The sequence below is a fragment of the Acomys minous genome (genome assembly GCF_964271855.1).
Source record: "Acomys minous genome assembly, chromosome: 15".
Taxonomy (NCBI): Eukaryota; Metazoa; Chordata; class Mammalia; order Rodentia; family Muridae; genus Acomys; species Acomys minous.
Window position 1 is genome coordinate 92,872,610 of NC_140497.1, and position 17,382 is coordinate 92,889,991.

General features: G+C 44.5%; 1 protein-coding gene across 5 annotated transcripts in view; it reads right to left on the reverse strand.

Moving 5' to 3' along the window:
* Window positions 1–17,382, reverse strand: part of MAPK10 (mitogen-activated protein kinase 10) — a 239,289-nt gene that overhangs the window by 101,498 nt on the left and 120,409 nt on the right. For all 5 annotated transcript variants that reach the window (XM_084760086.1, XM_084760087.1, XM_084760088.1 and 2 more), the window contains one exon: window positions 12,378–12,547. In XM_084760086.1, coding sequence (XP_084616212.1) covers window positions 12,378–12,547 — 170 coding nt within the window. The remainder of the gene's footprint in view (window positions 1–12,377; window positions 12,548–17,382) is intronic.

The window sequence follows — 17,382 nt, forward strand, 5'->3', positions numbered from 1 at the left end:
TAACTTCGCTCAGAAATAGGGAAGGTGGAATGGGGTAACAGAAGAGATTCTTACAGCTGAAACTGGAAGAGACGTTCACCCCGGGAAAGAGGAGGCACATCACACTGGAAGAGACGTTCACCCCGGGAAAGAGGAGGCACATCACACTGGAAGAGACGTTCACCCCGGGAAAGAGGAGGCACATCACATGCATTCACGTGGAGAGTGGAGTGCTTTTAAGGAGGAATCTCTATATCTGAATGTAGGCGCCTGGGCCTCAGCTCCTCCCCCATAGAAATAAATAAATATCCATATCAACAAGTGTGAACCCAACAGCATCGTCAGAAACAGAAGAGCTACTGGAATCTGTCCCCTCACATGGCTAAGAGTGAAAGATAGAGCTCCCCCCCCCCAAAAAAAACCTCTGTCAGTGCCAGTGATGCTGGCAACTCTAACTATTGAGGAGTTTTGCACCCCGCTTCTTATAAGTACCCTGAAATCTCACAGTCATCTTCCCAGAAGACCCCAGGGCATGCATTGTTAGTAAACTGAACTACAGTCTGAATTTAGAGCGCTCACTATACGGGTCAGAAGCCCCTACACTGTACTTCCTAGGAGGCCCCAAAGCATTGCACTTCTCCGCCTCAGCGTACGTCCTCCTCAGGGACCCACCTAGACTTCAGACTGTCAGATCTGCTGTGGTCCTGCACTGTAGCAGTTAGGCGTTGCAGTCAAATGGGAAGGAACAGAGGGCCTCACTCTCAAGAAACAGGAGACCAGGGTGCTTTTCCTGTGAGACAGGAGCACCTGGGAGGAAAGCAGCTCAGCCGAGGAACTGCCTCCAACAGATTAGCCTGCGAGCATGGCTGTGGGGCATTTTCTTGATTGCTAACTGATGCATGAGGGCCCAGCCCCACTGTTGGCTGTGCCATCCCTGGCCAGGTGGCAAGAGAAAAAGAGCTGATTGGGCCAAGGGGAGCAAGTCAATAAGCTGCATCCATTCTGGGTCTCTGCTTCCTGCCTCTAGGGTCCTGTCTTGAGTCCCTCCCTTGGCTTCCCAAGACAGCGGACTATAAACTCTAAGCCAAATTAACTCTTTCCTGCCCTACTTCTTTTTGATCAGTGATTTGCCACAGTAAGAGACACAAACTAGCCCAGTAGTGACACAGCATTATGCCAGTCTAAAAATAGACATTGCATATACCTGTGCAATAGTGAACTCAAATGCATCAAGAAGCCTAAATGTAAGGCCTGACATTGAAATGAAGAAAGTGTCATTACGCCGATAACAGCAACAGATTCTGAATCAGATCTCCAAAGCAAAGAAGAGACAACACATGGTGAAGGGTTATGTCAAAGCAAAATGATTCTGTACAGCAAAGGAAACAATCCGCGGAGTCCAGAGGCCACCTACAGACTGGAAAGTCTGTTTATTAGCCGTTCGCCTGGCAGAGCAGGAGGGTTAACATCCGGAACATATGAAGACCCAAAAAGAAACCTACGACGACACAGTTTTAAAATGAACTCCTGTGGGTGCATCTCAAATGAATAAATGTAAATAGACAATAAACAAATGAAAAGACATTAATTAATAACATCAGCCAGTAGGGAGTGAGAATCAGATCAAAGCTATTGTTGAATCCCATTTCACTCCAGTTACAGCAGCTATTACCAAATTAACTGGAGGGGGGGGGCACATGGGCAGAGGCGATAGCTCCACTGGTAAACATTTGTACAGTAATTACCATGAGAAGCTGGGTCCAATGACCAACATCCATATTAAAAACAAACAAATAACCACGAAAAAACAAACAAACACTGGGAAAGCGAAGGCGCACAGATCCCTGGAGCTCACCGGCCAGCTAGCCTAGTCCACTGAGTAAGCCCCAGGTGCCAGTGAGAGACTAGGGAGAAAGGTCTGTTGATGGCATGCAATTGTGCAGGGGTGAGGAGTTGAGTCTGAATCCCGAAAAGCTACCATAAAAATCCAAGGCAGAGCACAAGTGTGTTATTTCCGTACTCGTAGAAAGAGATGCAAGATGTGTGCGGTGTGTGGTGAAAAAACAGCAAAGGCACTGCCTCACACAAGATGGAAAGTGAGGGCCGATACCCAAGGTTGTCTCTGACCTCCACAAGTGTGCCATGGCATGCCCCTGCTCGCATTAATACACACACACACACACACACACACACACACACACACACACACACATGCACACCAGTATTTCCTATTCTCTCTAATGTGGAAACAAACTACAACTGAAAAGTGAAATCATTGCACCTGAGGCTGGGAAGTGTGTGGAGCATTGACGAATGGATGGATATAATTGATGCATGCTGTGTCCGTGCCTAGAGATTTACTAAATCCCACGAAAACATATGTTAATCTGCGTTGTTTTTAAGTACCACAAGTACTTCAGTGGCTAGTACATTTTGGGGAAAAAAATCACTAGTATGTTGTTCTGAAGGTTTAGAATTTGTTCCATGAAGGGACTTGTCCTCCGTGTACAGCATGGAAGCCAGGGGTGGGCTGGGGCGGTACTCCACAGGGACACGAGTAGCCTCCACCATAGACCATGAAAGAATGCCTATGACTTAAGAAGTTCTAAATGATGTAATAAGCAAGTGGGAAACTCACAGTGAATGGCAAGTTGGAATAGATCTTAAATTCACGTGGGAGCTATCGGTGACATAAAGGGAGGAGCTCGGAGTACAAAAATGATGACAGGACTCAGAAAGTCACACGGCTAGCACGACAAGTGTTTGAGAAGCCAGGCACAAACAGGACTGGAGAGCCCAAGGAAGAAGAACACTGGTAAATGTAACATTGAAAGGGCAATGAAACATGGCTCTCAGGAGAGATGTGTGACACTTGACCACAGAGGCTGTAGGAAATCAGGAAGCAGCCATCTTCAACCCCAGCTAATACTGCCATTCTCTCATCAGCCAACAACATTCACGACACTTGTCTGCACATTTTCACGAACCCGACTCTTGCTTGGTTCTTGACATCTGCCTCCATTTCCCTTTCAGACTCAAAACATATCTGTTATCAGTATTTGTTTTCTAGCTGCCTCCTGGGGTTTGAGATAAGTTCTCCGGGAGCCCAGTGCTCTCCAGCAGGTGACACCCTCCCTAAGTTGAGAGCCTCAAAGAGCAGGGAAGTCGCTGTGCTTGAGTCTTAGTCAAAACCCACTTCCTGTCCACACTCAGCCATCTCCCCTCCCCGAGGTCATGGCGCTCCCCACGATGAGGGACCCCACCCTTCTCAAACCGCGAGCCAACACAAGCTGTTCCATCCTCAGCTTGCTTTACCAGGCGTTTTGACACCGCAACGAGTAACTAATACACTCCTGATCCAAGTCTTTGGCCTCCGCAACTTTGGCTCTCTGGTCACTAACCTAGCAAGGCTGGTACCCAGTGGGACTGGCTGTAACCTAAGCCACTTAATGAGACTGAAGGCTCTAGCACACGGTGGCTACTACCTAATGCCAGGTACCACGGCCTCACTCACCCTGTGTTGCTGTTTCTTCCAGCTTTCTCTTCAGATGAAATAACCGGCGGCCTCGCACATGCTGCCCCCTCACAGTCCAATTCCAAAGAACAGCAAAGTCTGACAGCTGCCATTTCAAAACTCAGAGGAAATGAGAATTGATAATTTGGTAGTGTGGCGACTGGTCTTGTTTGACAACCTGACCGCATCAGGACTCAACTAAAACCCAATGTCTCGATGACGTGATCTGGAACATGATGAGCCTAAATGTAGGTGGCTCCCTTTGGTGGCAGCCCAGGTTAAAGGACACTGAAGAAGGAAACTTTGCTCTCTGCCTGCTTGCTCCTTGGTGGCATGTTCTCTATGCCAGGGCTTTGGCACTCACTCCTTTCCCACATAGAACCAACTTCTTCAAGAGCCCAGCATAGCCAAAGATCAGCCACTCTCTGTAACCCTCAGCCTCTCGGCTCCAGACTGCAGTGCTGATACATCCTGTCTTGTGGACTAAGCAACGCCCAGACTCCCAGACTCCCCAGCGTGAGGCAGCCGTCACCCGCACTGCACCAACCACACTCATTGTACCAGCTCTGCCCCTTAGAGAACACTGAATAACACAGACGGTATCCATGTCCAAACATCCCATGTCGGAATGATGAGTGAAACGGAAGCTAGTGGGTTAGCTAGCTGTGTAGGAGATCGACCATAACCACCTCCAGTCTCCTCCCCCTCCTCCCGCCATATTGTGAAGGGATCGGGACCATTGGCTGAACTGTGGCTGACAGACTGTGGAGCACAAAATTCCTATCTTTCTATCGGAAGCCTGGATCGTGAAAGGAAGGAATGGCAGGTCTTTTGGGGGCAAACAAAATCTAAATGACTTGTTATTAGGCAGAAATTTGTAGAGAGGTCTGCTATAGGTAGGAGGGAGGCAGCTGCGCTTGGTTTCGATACCGAGATGGGAGGGGAGGGAATCACAGCAGCCACGCTGTGGCATTCTTTATGGAGGATCACACTGAGCAGGGAAGGCTGCAGATGATGATGAAGGAGAAATTAAGAGCTCACTTGCATCAGGCCATACGCTTTCTCTTAGAAGAAGGGGTAAGTAAGGGTTTTTGCACATAATGGAGGGAGAAGATGGAATTAGGAGCTCACAGGAAACCTGTAAAAATGCTGTAACAGCCACCGCGGGAAATGGCATAGGAAGCTGTGGAGACATGTAAGTGAAAGGGTTGCTAAGCAGGAGGAGAGCCCCGCTGAGCGAGGGTGGAGCTCATAAACCCATAATGGAGAAAACCGGTGTGCTTGCATGATGCTCAGCTGGCCCAGGCTTCCAGCAGGAGGTGGAACCCGTCCAACAGGGCTGATCTGGGAGAGAGAACAGAGCTACAGACAAAACGAGGAGGAGGAGGAGGAGGAGGGGGAGGGGGAGGAGGAGGGGGTAGGGGGAGGAGGAGGAGGAGGAGGAGGAGGAGGAAGAGGAAACACTTGACGGTGCAGATGTCAATCCTCTTGATGTCAAGGTCAGGTAGAGAAAAATGAATCGAAACAGTAACGGGTGAGCAGTGGCCTCAGCGCAGAGAAAGACCCTGACAGACAGGGTCCTTGAAGGACCACACTGAGAGGGCCAGGATGGGAGAGAGCCTTCCGTTTGGCTCATAGTTTTCATCTGTGCCTCGACTCTTCCCATCTTCCTGGGACTCCCAAGCCACTGCGGCAGAGGACTGTTCAGCATCCTAATGTATTACCTACTGAGTCTCTGACACACTGTCGTTGTTTTCCAGGTTTTGCCAGGTACATTTTCTTTCATTTGAAACTGGAAGTTCACCCTTTTTTTTTTTTAGCCATTTGTCTACCTCATAGTCTGCTGCCTAGGATGAACTCAAAGAAAGGATTTATTTTATTTTATTTTATTTTATTTTATTTTATTTTATTTAGGTTTTTAAGATATACTTGGGGTTTGAGCCACCTTGATTGAGAATATAGTTTATTTACTTTTAAAAATGGGCATAATTAAATTTTTGCACCAAACATTTTGATGACAAAAATAAAAATATAAGGAAGAAAGAGCAGAGCTCAGAGAACAAGTAAGCACATGTCAGTAAAAGAGACCCATGTCCAGTGCTTTTTCTAACGGTGACTGGGGCTCTCCCATGGTAGACGGGAGCTTAGCGTGCAATGATTCGAGGCTGAATTCATAACGCGTGACAGCTAAAGTGAAAAGCGCTTGACAGGGTCACATATTTTAAATAAATTTCAATCCCATTGCAGGACAGGATGTGAATCTGAGAGACGAGAGCAGAGAGCAGACAAAGGGGATGCCAGAGCTGTCATTTATGTCTTCCAAACTGACAGATGTCCCAGGCCCTGCAGCCAAAGCCTGGATGAGCAAGACAGCCCAGTGCTATGGACAGCGTGCCCTGTTGTAACAGGCCAAAGGCATGCCTCTGCGGGGAGATGGGGCGAGTGCCTTCCCTCGGAGTGTTATAAAAAATTTAAAAAAAAGACCCTTCCATCAGTGGATCTTTAGCTGCAATGTTTATAATCTACAGCATCTCTTCTATAAAGCAAGCACGCCTTGTCTGCAGGTGGAAAGGACGGGCCTCCTGGAGCAGCAAATAAGATCCCCACAGTCAGCGCAGGGCAACTGCCATCCGTCCTTGGCTTGCCAAGTTGCTTGGCTTAATTCAGACGCACTGAGGAAGCTGTGTCTTTCCCACGAGCAACTTTGTCTTTTCAGGCAGTGCAGAGGTTAGCATATGCATAGCATGTGAACACACATGTTAAATGTTATATGTAATGGACGCACATCAGTGCTAAGAACGACTCAGGATTAATCCAATAGATAAAGGAACAAGGTGGCCACACAGTGAAGACAAGGCGGGTCCTTATGACACAAGGATCAGTGTCATTTAACCACTCCATCTCGGGGGCCAAGGCAGAAATTATAAGTAAACACATAGAATATTAACTAATTATTTCTTCTGAGAGACATCAGTCGGTATTTACCCCGTAAATGATTTTTAAGGAAGTCAAGCATCTCTAAGTGCACAGTCATTTATGGAAACACAAATGACCACTCTTCACTTCTGCCAAAAAAAAAAAATGTTTCTGGGGCTACAAATTCTTCTTAATTTTTAACCCCAGGAACGTGAATTAATTAAAAATTAACTGAAGAATAGTGGAATTTAAAATCATTTTCTGTTACACACCTCAAACCCAAACATAAATTTTTAGATAATATACTACCAGCCCCATAAATATCACCATTATTTTGATGTTATACATTTATACATATCAACTCACATGCTTTATAGTCAACACAAAATTATGGATATTATATATAATATTTCGTAAATGCATCTATTTCACTCTAAGCATTCTCCCATCAAACTTTCCTCTGTGAAAGTACGAACATTATTTACAAGTCTTATTCATTAACCAAGAAAATTAGAAGTGGATCTTTGAATCTTGGCCTACACAAAGGGGCCAAGAAGAACAGCAAAGGTGGGGAGGGAGAATAAGACATCTTACTCCGTTCCGTTCCACTCAGGGACCATTGCTTCAACCCTCTCACAGGTGTGGAGACAACGCTTGAAGCTCAGTGCGTTTTATGTCAAGAAGGTTGCAGCTGAGGATCTGGGTTGTAAAATGAGTGGAAAATAATGACTGCAGAATGCACTGATATTCCGCATGCAAATGAGATGGTAATTACTTCCCTGGTCAAGGGCTAAATATAAGTGTGTGAGTACAGCTGAGTCACTTAGGGTAATGGCTCATCAGAAGCTGGGAGAAATGAGCCGAAGGAGTGTTGAGTGATGCCTCCTGAAACGAAATAAAAATCACTTGGGAACCACTGATCAAGGCTTTCTTGTGTTACTCAGGAAGTCTGAGGCTTTGGGGAGAAACTCCGTTTGGTTCAACCTGTCTCGGCTCTAGCCCGCCAACCCCATCACCACAAAATGCCCGCTCTCAAATTCTGACCTTAAAGATGACTGTCTTGGCTTGTGAACATTTGTAAAGTATGCTGCAGTTTAATTTGCTTATTGTTTGTTGTTTGAGACAGGGTCTCACTATGTAGCTCTGGCTGTCCTGGAGCCCACTCTATAGACCAGGCTGGCCTTGAACTCACCCGTGCACTGCCACACCCAGCTGTGCCAATGTTTGTTTCGTATGTATTGTAAATAAGACTGGCCAGAGGGAAACAGTGGCGCAGAGGCTTCTTTCCCAGACTGACCTGCGGAGTATTAGTAAAGTCGTCCTGTTAGCTTTGCACCCAGAATCTGATGATTAAGCAGCCGTTATAATTCATCCATGGTCCTAAACCACGTTTGTTGTTTTTCAATTTTCTATTGTTAAAATATATACAGGCTTACCTTCCTCAAATCTACTTAGAGTCGGGACGGTTTTATGTTTGATGGGTAATCACATAACTAGTTCAAAACACTAATATGGCCCCCTCCAGAAGAATGGAAAATGCTGCGATGATTAGCTCCTCGCCTCCTGAACACTGCTCAGAAAGCTTATCTCACAGATTACTTTGTGATTTCCCACCGTGCCGTGGCGGAAAGTTCTCAGTGCTAACAGTGAGCCGCAATGTTCTTCCCCCATTTGCTCTGATGAATAATCATTTTTATCCCACAGAAGTAGAAGGTCCCAATTTATTCTAAAAGATTTCACGTTAGCTTCATGCAACAGCTTTTCATAGTGATATTTTGGTTCTATGATCCACAGTCAAGTCTGAAAGCCACAGTAGTAGCTAAATTCTTTTGAAGATAGTTTGGAATTGCTTCTGACCCCTGCTGTTAAGTAATAAAGGAGTTGAGGGAGGAGAAAGTGTAAAATAACTACCAAGTGTCAGACAACTGGAAAAGTAGAAATGAGATTCCATTTGAAAGAAATAACGGGCCTGGGGACTTGGTGGCCAAAGTACCTGTATACCTCCATTTCCAACCCAAAAGCAGAATTCCTCTTGGACATACACACAAATGTACATACATAGTTTTATGGTGGCAAATTCAAAAAAATTTTGATGACATCTGTGTTTTATTCCTGTTCCAATGTGAAGTTAATACAAATAAATGAACAGAGGTTTAAATTTACCTCTTCCCCAGAGACCACAGTCATATCCGGCCACAGATTTTAACCAGCCTTTATATTCAGAATTATATGGAATAATTAAAACAATATATGCATGGGACCATTATCATGAATGCAGAGACAGTATGTGGATCCCAGGAACAGGCTGACTATGGACATGTGTTGGATGCCAAGGGGCTCACTGTCTATAAAAGGAAATAGAAGAGAAATTAAATGAAGAAAAGTTGGTAGGGAAGGCAAGCCAACTAAAGACTAGCACTTTTGGGGCAAACGCTGCATTACAGACCCACATTATAACTAAGCAAAGATATCTTAGCGCTAAGGTTGAGAAGGCACAGGAAGGGACACTCATATATGTCTACAAGGAGTATTCTCTGACTGCTGGATTTACACACGACAGAGCAAGGCCTGGAACTCCTTTTTCTGGCCTGCATTTTGCCCTTTGCTGAAATGATTGTTGCTTTACTCCCCTTTGGCCAGAGACAAAAAGGCCAAGAACCTCAGAAAACATCAAGGCTATCATTTTGGAAATGCAAGTGGTGTTTTGTTTGTTTGGCTTTTTTTTTTCTGATAAATTTGTTCTAAAAATGGGTTTAAAATCTTACTCATGGGTAATTTTGAGGCAGAAGATTGTGGTAGACAGCAAATTTCCAGGGGACCCTGGAGTAAAGGCCCAGAGAAGCCAGTACTGCAAGACAGATTGGAAAAGCCTAGATGGGGTGTAGTGAGATTTGGGGTTTCTTTAAAAACACAGAAGTATTATGTGAATATGTTTTTGTTTTAATCCCAGGTGTGGGCTATGTGCCTAACTATGATTTGCCAAGTGCTCTAGGAGGAGGGTGATTTTGCAAACTGAGGACAGTTTGTGTTTGGAATCCTGGGGACTCTTATAAATGCCAGAGCCCTGAGAGGGACCGGAAGTGCTCTGAAGAGCTCCTCAACTCCCCCTGCTCGGGCAGTTTTGTTATGGTTTGTCAAGTTGATATCCTGTCTGTGAGGACCAAATTTGCCCCAAGGAACTCAGCACCCCAAATCAGCAGGAAGTAGTTTAAAGAGAACTATACCCCCTTTCTCCTCTAACCGGCTTTCTCTCCTATCTAGGGTTGGGGGGGGGAGGGGTTGGAAGGGATGATATATGGAGGTAGGAAAAAGAAGCCAATAAACTGGCCAAAAGTCCTGCTTCAGTGGGGCCACAGCCACTTACAAAGAGGCACTCTAGCGTTCATGAGGACGGGCTGTGGTTCATTGTAATACTAAAACTCCCTGGGTGGATATTTAAGATGCTGTTGAGAAGCTGGGTGCAGTGGTGCACGCCTGTAAGCCCAGCACTAGGGGAGGCAGAAGCAGGTGGATCTCTGTGAGTTCAAGGCCAGCCTGATCTACAGAGCGAGTCTACAAAGGATACACAGGGAAACCGTGTCTCAAAAAAAAAAAAAAAAACAAGCAAACAAAACAAACAAACGAAAAAGACACTGTTGCGATATGCAGTGCACTGGTTGTATGCAAAACTGCCTTTACTAGACAGAGTATGTACTAGACAGAGGAAGTGAGCCCCAAAGCTCCACACAGCACGAAACACTCAAAAGGCCTGAGCATTGGTATGCGCTGGATGCACTGCAGCTGTTGAGGAACTGTTGCCTTTGCTTGGGCCTTCTCCCTCTGCTGAAGAGAGCCCTTCTCTAATGCATAGTCTGACCTTCTGCTGAGCCGTGGTTTCTCTGTCCATCTCCTTGTTCTAGGACACAAGCAACCAGAGCCCCTCCAAGGATGCCCGCAGAACTCAAGGTCCCCAGTCTCTACTCTGTTACCAACATCCATTATCAGTAACTCTCCTTAAGACCGAGGATGATTTGCATCCCATAGAAAGGAGAAAGAGGGCACCCAACGTCCTGCGAAACACACTACAAAAATCTTAGACTAGGATTTTTAAGTCCTTTGATGATGATGCTAGGCTGTTGAGCCAAATGCTACTTGGATTTGTCAAGGCATCCTCAAAGGTCTACCCACTTCCTGTCACTGCCAGCCCTCATTCTCCATGACAGCTTTATTAGGAAGAAAGAAATGAAACTATCCCAAAATGTACCTGAGCTACAAATCTTACTGAGGAAAACTTCCTCCTGTGAATATTCCACGGTTCTCCATCAAACTAGCTAAGCACTACTGTTCTCACCTCACACTTCAATAAGTTTGGGGGATTTGCAGCAACTATCTATTATTTTTAAATTATTTTGTTATTCTATTCATTTGGGTGTGTATATGTGTCTGCGCAACACCTACAGGCCTAGTGTCCACAGAGTCCAGAAGAGGACATTGGATTCCCTGGAATTGAAGCTATAGATAATTGCAAACTGCCATGAGTCTTGTGGGAATTGAACCCAGATCCTCTGGAAGAACAACGAATGCTCTTAACCACTGAGCCATCTCCCAGCCACACAGCAGTTGTCTTCATGTTAAAATCTTAACTGTCCCATGCGCAATAGCGCCACTGCCACAACGACCACAGAACAACTGCTCAGAAGCAGCAATTGCTGTCTTACAATTCTGTAGTTCGGGATCCCTGTGGGGGTCAGGGGGGAGGGAGGGTTCACTGAACTGAAATCAAGATGTTGGAAAGCTGCGTTCCTCCCTGGGGCTCCGGGAGAAGAACCTGCTTCTTTGCCTCTCAGGTGTTGCCAACTTCCAGTTACCTAAAGTCAAAGCTAACATCTCCACTCAGCATGAAATCAGTCCCATTCCATGATGCATGGCCCCACCCCCTCCACCTCTTCCACGCCTCTGACCTGCTCCTCAGTTTCTTTTCCGACTGTTAAGAATTAGTGTGAAGGAACTCGTGTGGGGCAGGAAGGAACCTGGAGGCAGGAACTGGAGCAGAGGCCACCGAGGGGCGCTGCTTAATGGTTGCTCGCCGTGGCTTGCTCAGCCTTGTTTCTTACAGAAAGCAGAACCCCTAGCCCAGGAGCCTCCCACATCAATCAGCCATTAAAATAATGCCCACGAACTTGCCCACAGACCCACCTGGTAGAGCATTTTATCAGCTGAGGTCACCTCTTCCCAAATGAGTCTAGGTTGTGGCTAATCGATACCAAACTTGCCAGGGCAAATTTTAACAGTCACAGAGAGATCTCACCCATCCCTCCTAAGTGTACTGGGGCTCTTACTGCCCTTGTCTTCAGATATAGTTGTTCTTGCTGTGAAATATACAAATAAACTTTCCTAAATACAGAGACAACAGCAAAACATTCTCGGCCTTTTGGTCTATTTTCTGTCCTCGTGTTATAACTTCTATTTTCTGGTGGTTAGAAAAACATCTAGCCAATGGACAGGGACATTCTCCACAGCTGAGTGGAGAGTGGGGTCTGACTTTCACACAAACTCTGGTGCCTCATATTTGACCATGTCCCCTGGAGGGGGAGGCCTGGTGGCACTCAGAGGAAGGATAACAGGTTACCAAGAAGAGACTTGATACCCTATGAGCATATACAGGGGGAGGAGGTCCCCCTCAGTCACAGTCATAGGGGAGGGGAGTAGGGAGAAAATGGGAGGGAGGGAGGAATGGGAGGATACAAGGGATGGGATAACCATTGAGATGTAACAAGAATAAATTAATTAAAATTTTTTAAAAAAAGAAAAACATCGTAAGCCAGGTTTTATATTGCTAACAAGTGGATAATGAGTAAACAAATGGTGCTTGTATTTTTACATTTTGAATATACATGTGTATTTCACTGGATATCTGTTTATCTGTTTGCACTCTGTAAATAAATGTAGCATGCTCTCTTGAAAAGCTTAACAAATCCTTTCTACTTACCAAACTATTCCCTGAGCCCCAGAGCCAATCGGCTTCAGGTTCTGGTAGCGCTTGAGAACTGTGAAGGTTGAGTCTCCTACTTCCACACTGTAGAACTGGTTGTCTACTTTGCTTTTGCTCATGTTGTAATGTTTGGCAATATATGACACATCCACGTGTTTATCGAATCCCTGTCAAGAAGGACAATGAGACGTGAGACGAAAGCAGTAGTAAGACGTTAATGGATACAGAGAAGTCTCTTTGTTTTAAGATAAAAATTTTTATTTATTTTTGTTTGAGAAGTCTTTTCTCCCCCAAATATCTGGCCATTTATCGTCTAGTCTAGCTTGCTCACATAGGAAAAAAATAATCTGTATTAGTCCCTGCCAGTTTATTTGAAATAAATGAACCTTAAAATGCAAACAAATGTTTACTTATTATTAAAACGCTTAAGGCCTGGGAATATAGGTCATATAATCTAGTGACCCAACAACAGAACAACCAAAACCTGTTTCAAACAGAGACAGTGAGATTTGGTCACGTGGTCACTTCATCCCTTTAGGTAAGCAAATATGGAAGATACCATGGCTTCAGTGTACCTCAGACACTTGAGGATTCAGGAAAATGGGGGAGATGTTCACTGCTCATAAGAGGGAAGATAAAGAGGCTTTCTGTAGTCCTTTCCTCAGCATTGCTGAGGCCACAAACTAACATGCAGGTTTGACTCTTACTAATGACATAAATTTGAACTAGATACAGTTGACTTCATTTTCTCACTGATACCCAAATTACTACTATGTTTATGGAGTGCTGAAAATACTAAATAAGCATTTAATTCCATGGCATTCTACTGAGGGTGTTGCGTTCCCTGTGTATCTATGGATGAGTTCATCTGTCACCCGTATTTGGTAATTAAAGAGCAATCTGTATTAATCACATGTATGCTGATCACATATATGCACCAACCATGTTAGTCACGTGTGCATACGAATCACATGTGTATACTTATTACATGTGTGTAATAATCACTTGTAGGAGACTTCATATTCCAGACCCCTGACTCCATACAGCCATCACTATCCATTTGTGGGCTCTGTGGTGGTTTTCTAGCTGTAACCGCCATTTTCCCATGAGAGTTGGCCAACCTGCTGGAAATATGCTCTCACCACTTCAACACGTATTCAAGAAAATTTAATAATTCATACAAGTTATTTTTCAGGCTTGCGTAATCTATGTAATGCTATGGCTGCTTGATCCAATACTGAGGGCATGCATACTATGGGTTAGCACTGGCAAGGTAGTAAGTCAAGATAAAGTCGCAACTTAGAATGAAGATGGTGAACGGTTAAATACAGATGGTGCATTCTATAGAGGAACAAATTAAATATTCTGGTAATAAATAGGAAGTAACTTAGGGTCTGTATAGTATTATAACCAATTCATTCAAATGCTATGTATAAAACAATAAATATATACCAAGTCACTGGCATAATTTTTTATTTTAATGTTTAATTAGCATATATTAATTATACATAATAATGGATTTCGCTGTGATATTTTCTTGCATGTGCATAAGCATTTTGATCACGCTCACTCCGTTACCCTCTCCTGTCCTTCTCTCACCTCTGTGGACCATCTTTCTTTTCCCACCTAGCCACCCTTCTTGCTTCAAGTCTTTCATGTGTGACCCCAGTGAGCTTCACTAGGGTTGCCTACAAACATTATCGGTGAAGGTGGCTACACCCTTGAAGAAAATGTCTCTCTCTCCTCATCAACCATTATCCGTGCATAAATCCTCAGGGAGAGGTGAAGCCTCATGTGTTCCTCCTGCATCCATGACAAGGTGTTGGCAGGCCAGAATTTGTGTGAGATCTTGTACAGGAAACCAGGAGTTCAAGAGTTCAAAAGTGCGTCATACCCAGAAGCTAGCACACAACACTGCTCCCCTTATTATCCTGGAGTTTACAGCCCATTTCTATGTTCTCTGAGCGTTGGAGACCATGGTTCAGATGCCTCACTCATAGATGAGCATTCAACAGTTATTTATTCTGTTTTTTGATCAGTTCTCTCTGCACCCAGCACTACAGAAGCTTCTCTGGTCACAGCTGATAGCAGCGCTAGTCTATGGGCATACACATTGTTATTTAGGAGGAAATTTGATAGGGACATCATACCCGTTTAGCAAAACAACAGCATTAGCTTCCCACTAGGGCCTATAAACCTCCCCAACCATGGGCTTTTGACTGGGCTTAGTATGAGACATAATTTCCCTCCTGTGTGGTTGGCATCAAATCCAACCAGAAAGCCATTGGTCACCTCCATAACAGACTTACCTCTACTGCCCCAATGGGCTCATGAAGCCTTGCTAGCCAGTGTCATTACACACAGGGCCCACATATGAGTAGACATTTTTATGACAATTCCCCTCTAGCAGTCATTATCACACCTTCTGGACTGTGCAGGCTAGTCAGCAGGAAGGAAATTTCCATCCCAGGTCAAGCTTGAGTTTCCTATGTCCTATGACTAAAGCATGTGACACCTTCAGCAATAGGACCTTACCAACTAGTTAATCATGAGTAACCAAGAGCAGTGACAATTGCCTATGATGTGTCAGGAGCTTGGGGGCCCTCTAATAAGAGAGAGAAACAATTCTTTAATGGGTAGGGCTTGAAGGCCTGTGATATGAACACAGAAGGGGAAACACTGAGATTGGAGAAGTTTAAATAGAGGAAAGGGACAGACATGTGGGAGAAAACACCCTGTGAATTAAAGTTGGTAATGTTTTTTTTTTAATATTTATTTATTACATACAGAATGTTCTGCCTCCATATACACCTGTACATCAGAAGAGGGCACTAGATCTCATTATAGATGGTTGTGAGCCACCATGTGGTTGCTGGGAATTGAACTCAGGACCCCTGGAAGAACAGACAGCGCTCTTAACTGCTGAGCCATCTTTCCAGCCCAAAGTTGGTAATGTTTAAGTGGATGTTTGATTTGTGTCTTCTTGAGCTAATATCCATGGGCTTCCTCCTCCCCAGTTCTTTGATGTGTGCATGCAGAACACTGGTTGACTTGATAAAATACAGTCTTATACACACACAGTAGAGCTTTGTATTTGGGCATCAGTATGTACACTAGAAACACACACACACACACATACCACATACATATACAACACACATATATATTCATATACATATAGACATACGCATCTCATACACACACACACACACACACATACACACACACACACACACACACACACACACACACACACACACACACACACACACCGGAGCTCATTTTCCTATTTTTGCGGTAAGACTTCCACTCAACTAAAACCAATAACAGCCTTCTTAATGAAATGTTCAGTTCCCTAACACATTTTCTAAAACACTCACTGGTCACTCCAGAGCATTTGATTTCTCACAATGAGACTGAAATCATCACAATACATCTTGTGAACACACACATACACACACACACACCCCGCACGCACCACACGCACACACATTTCCCTTTTAGTGTCTTCTTTACACCTAGATTTGAATTAGATTCCAGTAAATCTAGGAGTTAGAGAACACCTCCTGGAAAACCCTTCAGACAATTGGAAAGTCTATATTAATTATTTAAGCAGTAAATAATAGTACTGGACTTTTATTGGGTTAATAAAAAGCAAGCAAAACTTCTGTGGTGACTGATTTTGTGAGGAGCCTCCTCTAACTCTCACTTATGTCCTACACTTGTTAACCCAAACTGTATTTTGGAAAGTTCTGGATGCACCTAATACAGGCTATTTCTTTTTAGCCCATGCCATAGCCCTTGCCCATCACCGTGAAGTCCAACATAGACTTTTCTCCACGTGAAATGTGCCAATGAAAATGTGCATCAAGAACAATGTAGAAAATATCTTCTAGCTTATGGTTTCATATTTTATGACCTCAGAACACAGGACAAGATAGCTGTGCTGCTTCAGACACAGGAAGACAATAGGATGGAGTCCATTTTGAGAAGGCATGACTAGCTGTGTTACTTGTGTTTCTGCTGCTGCAAACGCTTTATGTTGCTAGCTCCACGGTTAAAGGGTTTGGTCCATTGTGTGGCAGAGGATGAAGGCAGCTGGTGACAGAGAGACTGTGGATGCTGGGATTCAGCTCCCTCCCTCCGTCTTAGCCCAGGCAATGGTGCTGCACACCACTGAACTGGCACTTCCCTCAATTAGACTAACGAATCCCTTACAGGCATGCCCAGAGGTGTGTCTCCTAGGTGTTTCCAGAGCCTGCCAAATTGGCAGGGGATATTAGCTATCACAGTATCCAACAGTCTGTGGGGAGAGATTCTGAAGTTTTACGGTGTGTCTACAGAGACTGCTAGAATTACAGTACTGTGGAGGTACTGCGATGTTAAAGGTCCAGATCTTAATTTATATTGCTAATTCCATTGGTTACCCAGAACAGCCATTCCTTGCCCACCTCTGTGTTCAGCTTAACGTCCTGTGACTGCCAGTTAAAAACCTCTGGAACGCAGTACCTTAGCAGACCACTAGCTTCCACCAGCTGCGAACCAAGCATGCCATCACAGCACGCCTACAGGAAAGACTCCCCCGTCTTGCTGTACCCACCTCTGATGTGCCCACCAATGGATTTTTTTTTCAGGTTTTAAATTTTATTCAACTGAACTATAGCCAGTAAATATATGTATATTGCATCAAGTTCACTTCACTTGATTCATGACTTTCTTTGTTCTGTAGAACCATATAACTTCATGAAACTGGTTCCCATGTTGAAACAGGGAATTTGGGATATCCTAAATCTGTGTTCCTGGACCATGATCACTCAAAATGACTCGTTGGGGGTGGAGGGAACACCTTTCATTCTCTTCAAGATGAGAGCTGTGGTTTTGTGCTGACAATTATTGAGCCCAATGTGGAGCTCCAAAAGTGATCCACTTTTCACTGGAGGACTGAGTCAATCTAAATGAACCCATAGAATCAGCGCCATCTGTTGGTGTTTCATCATGCAGA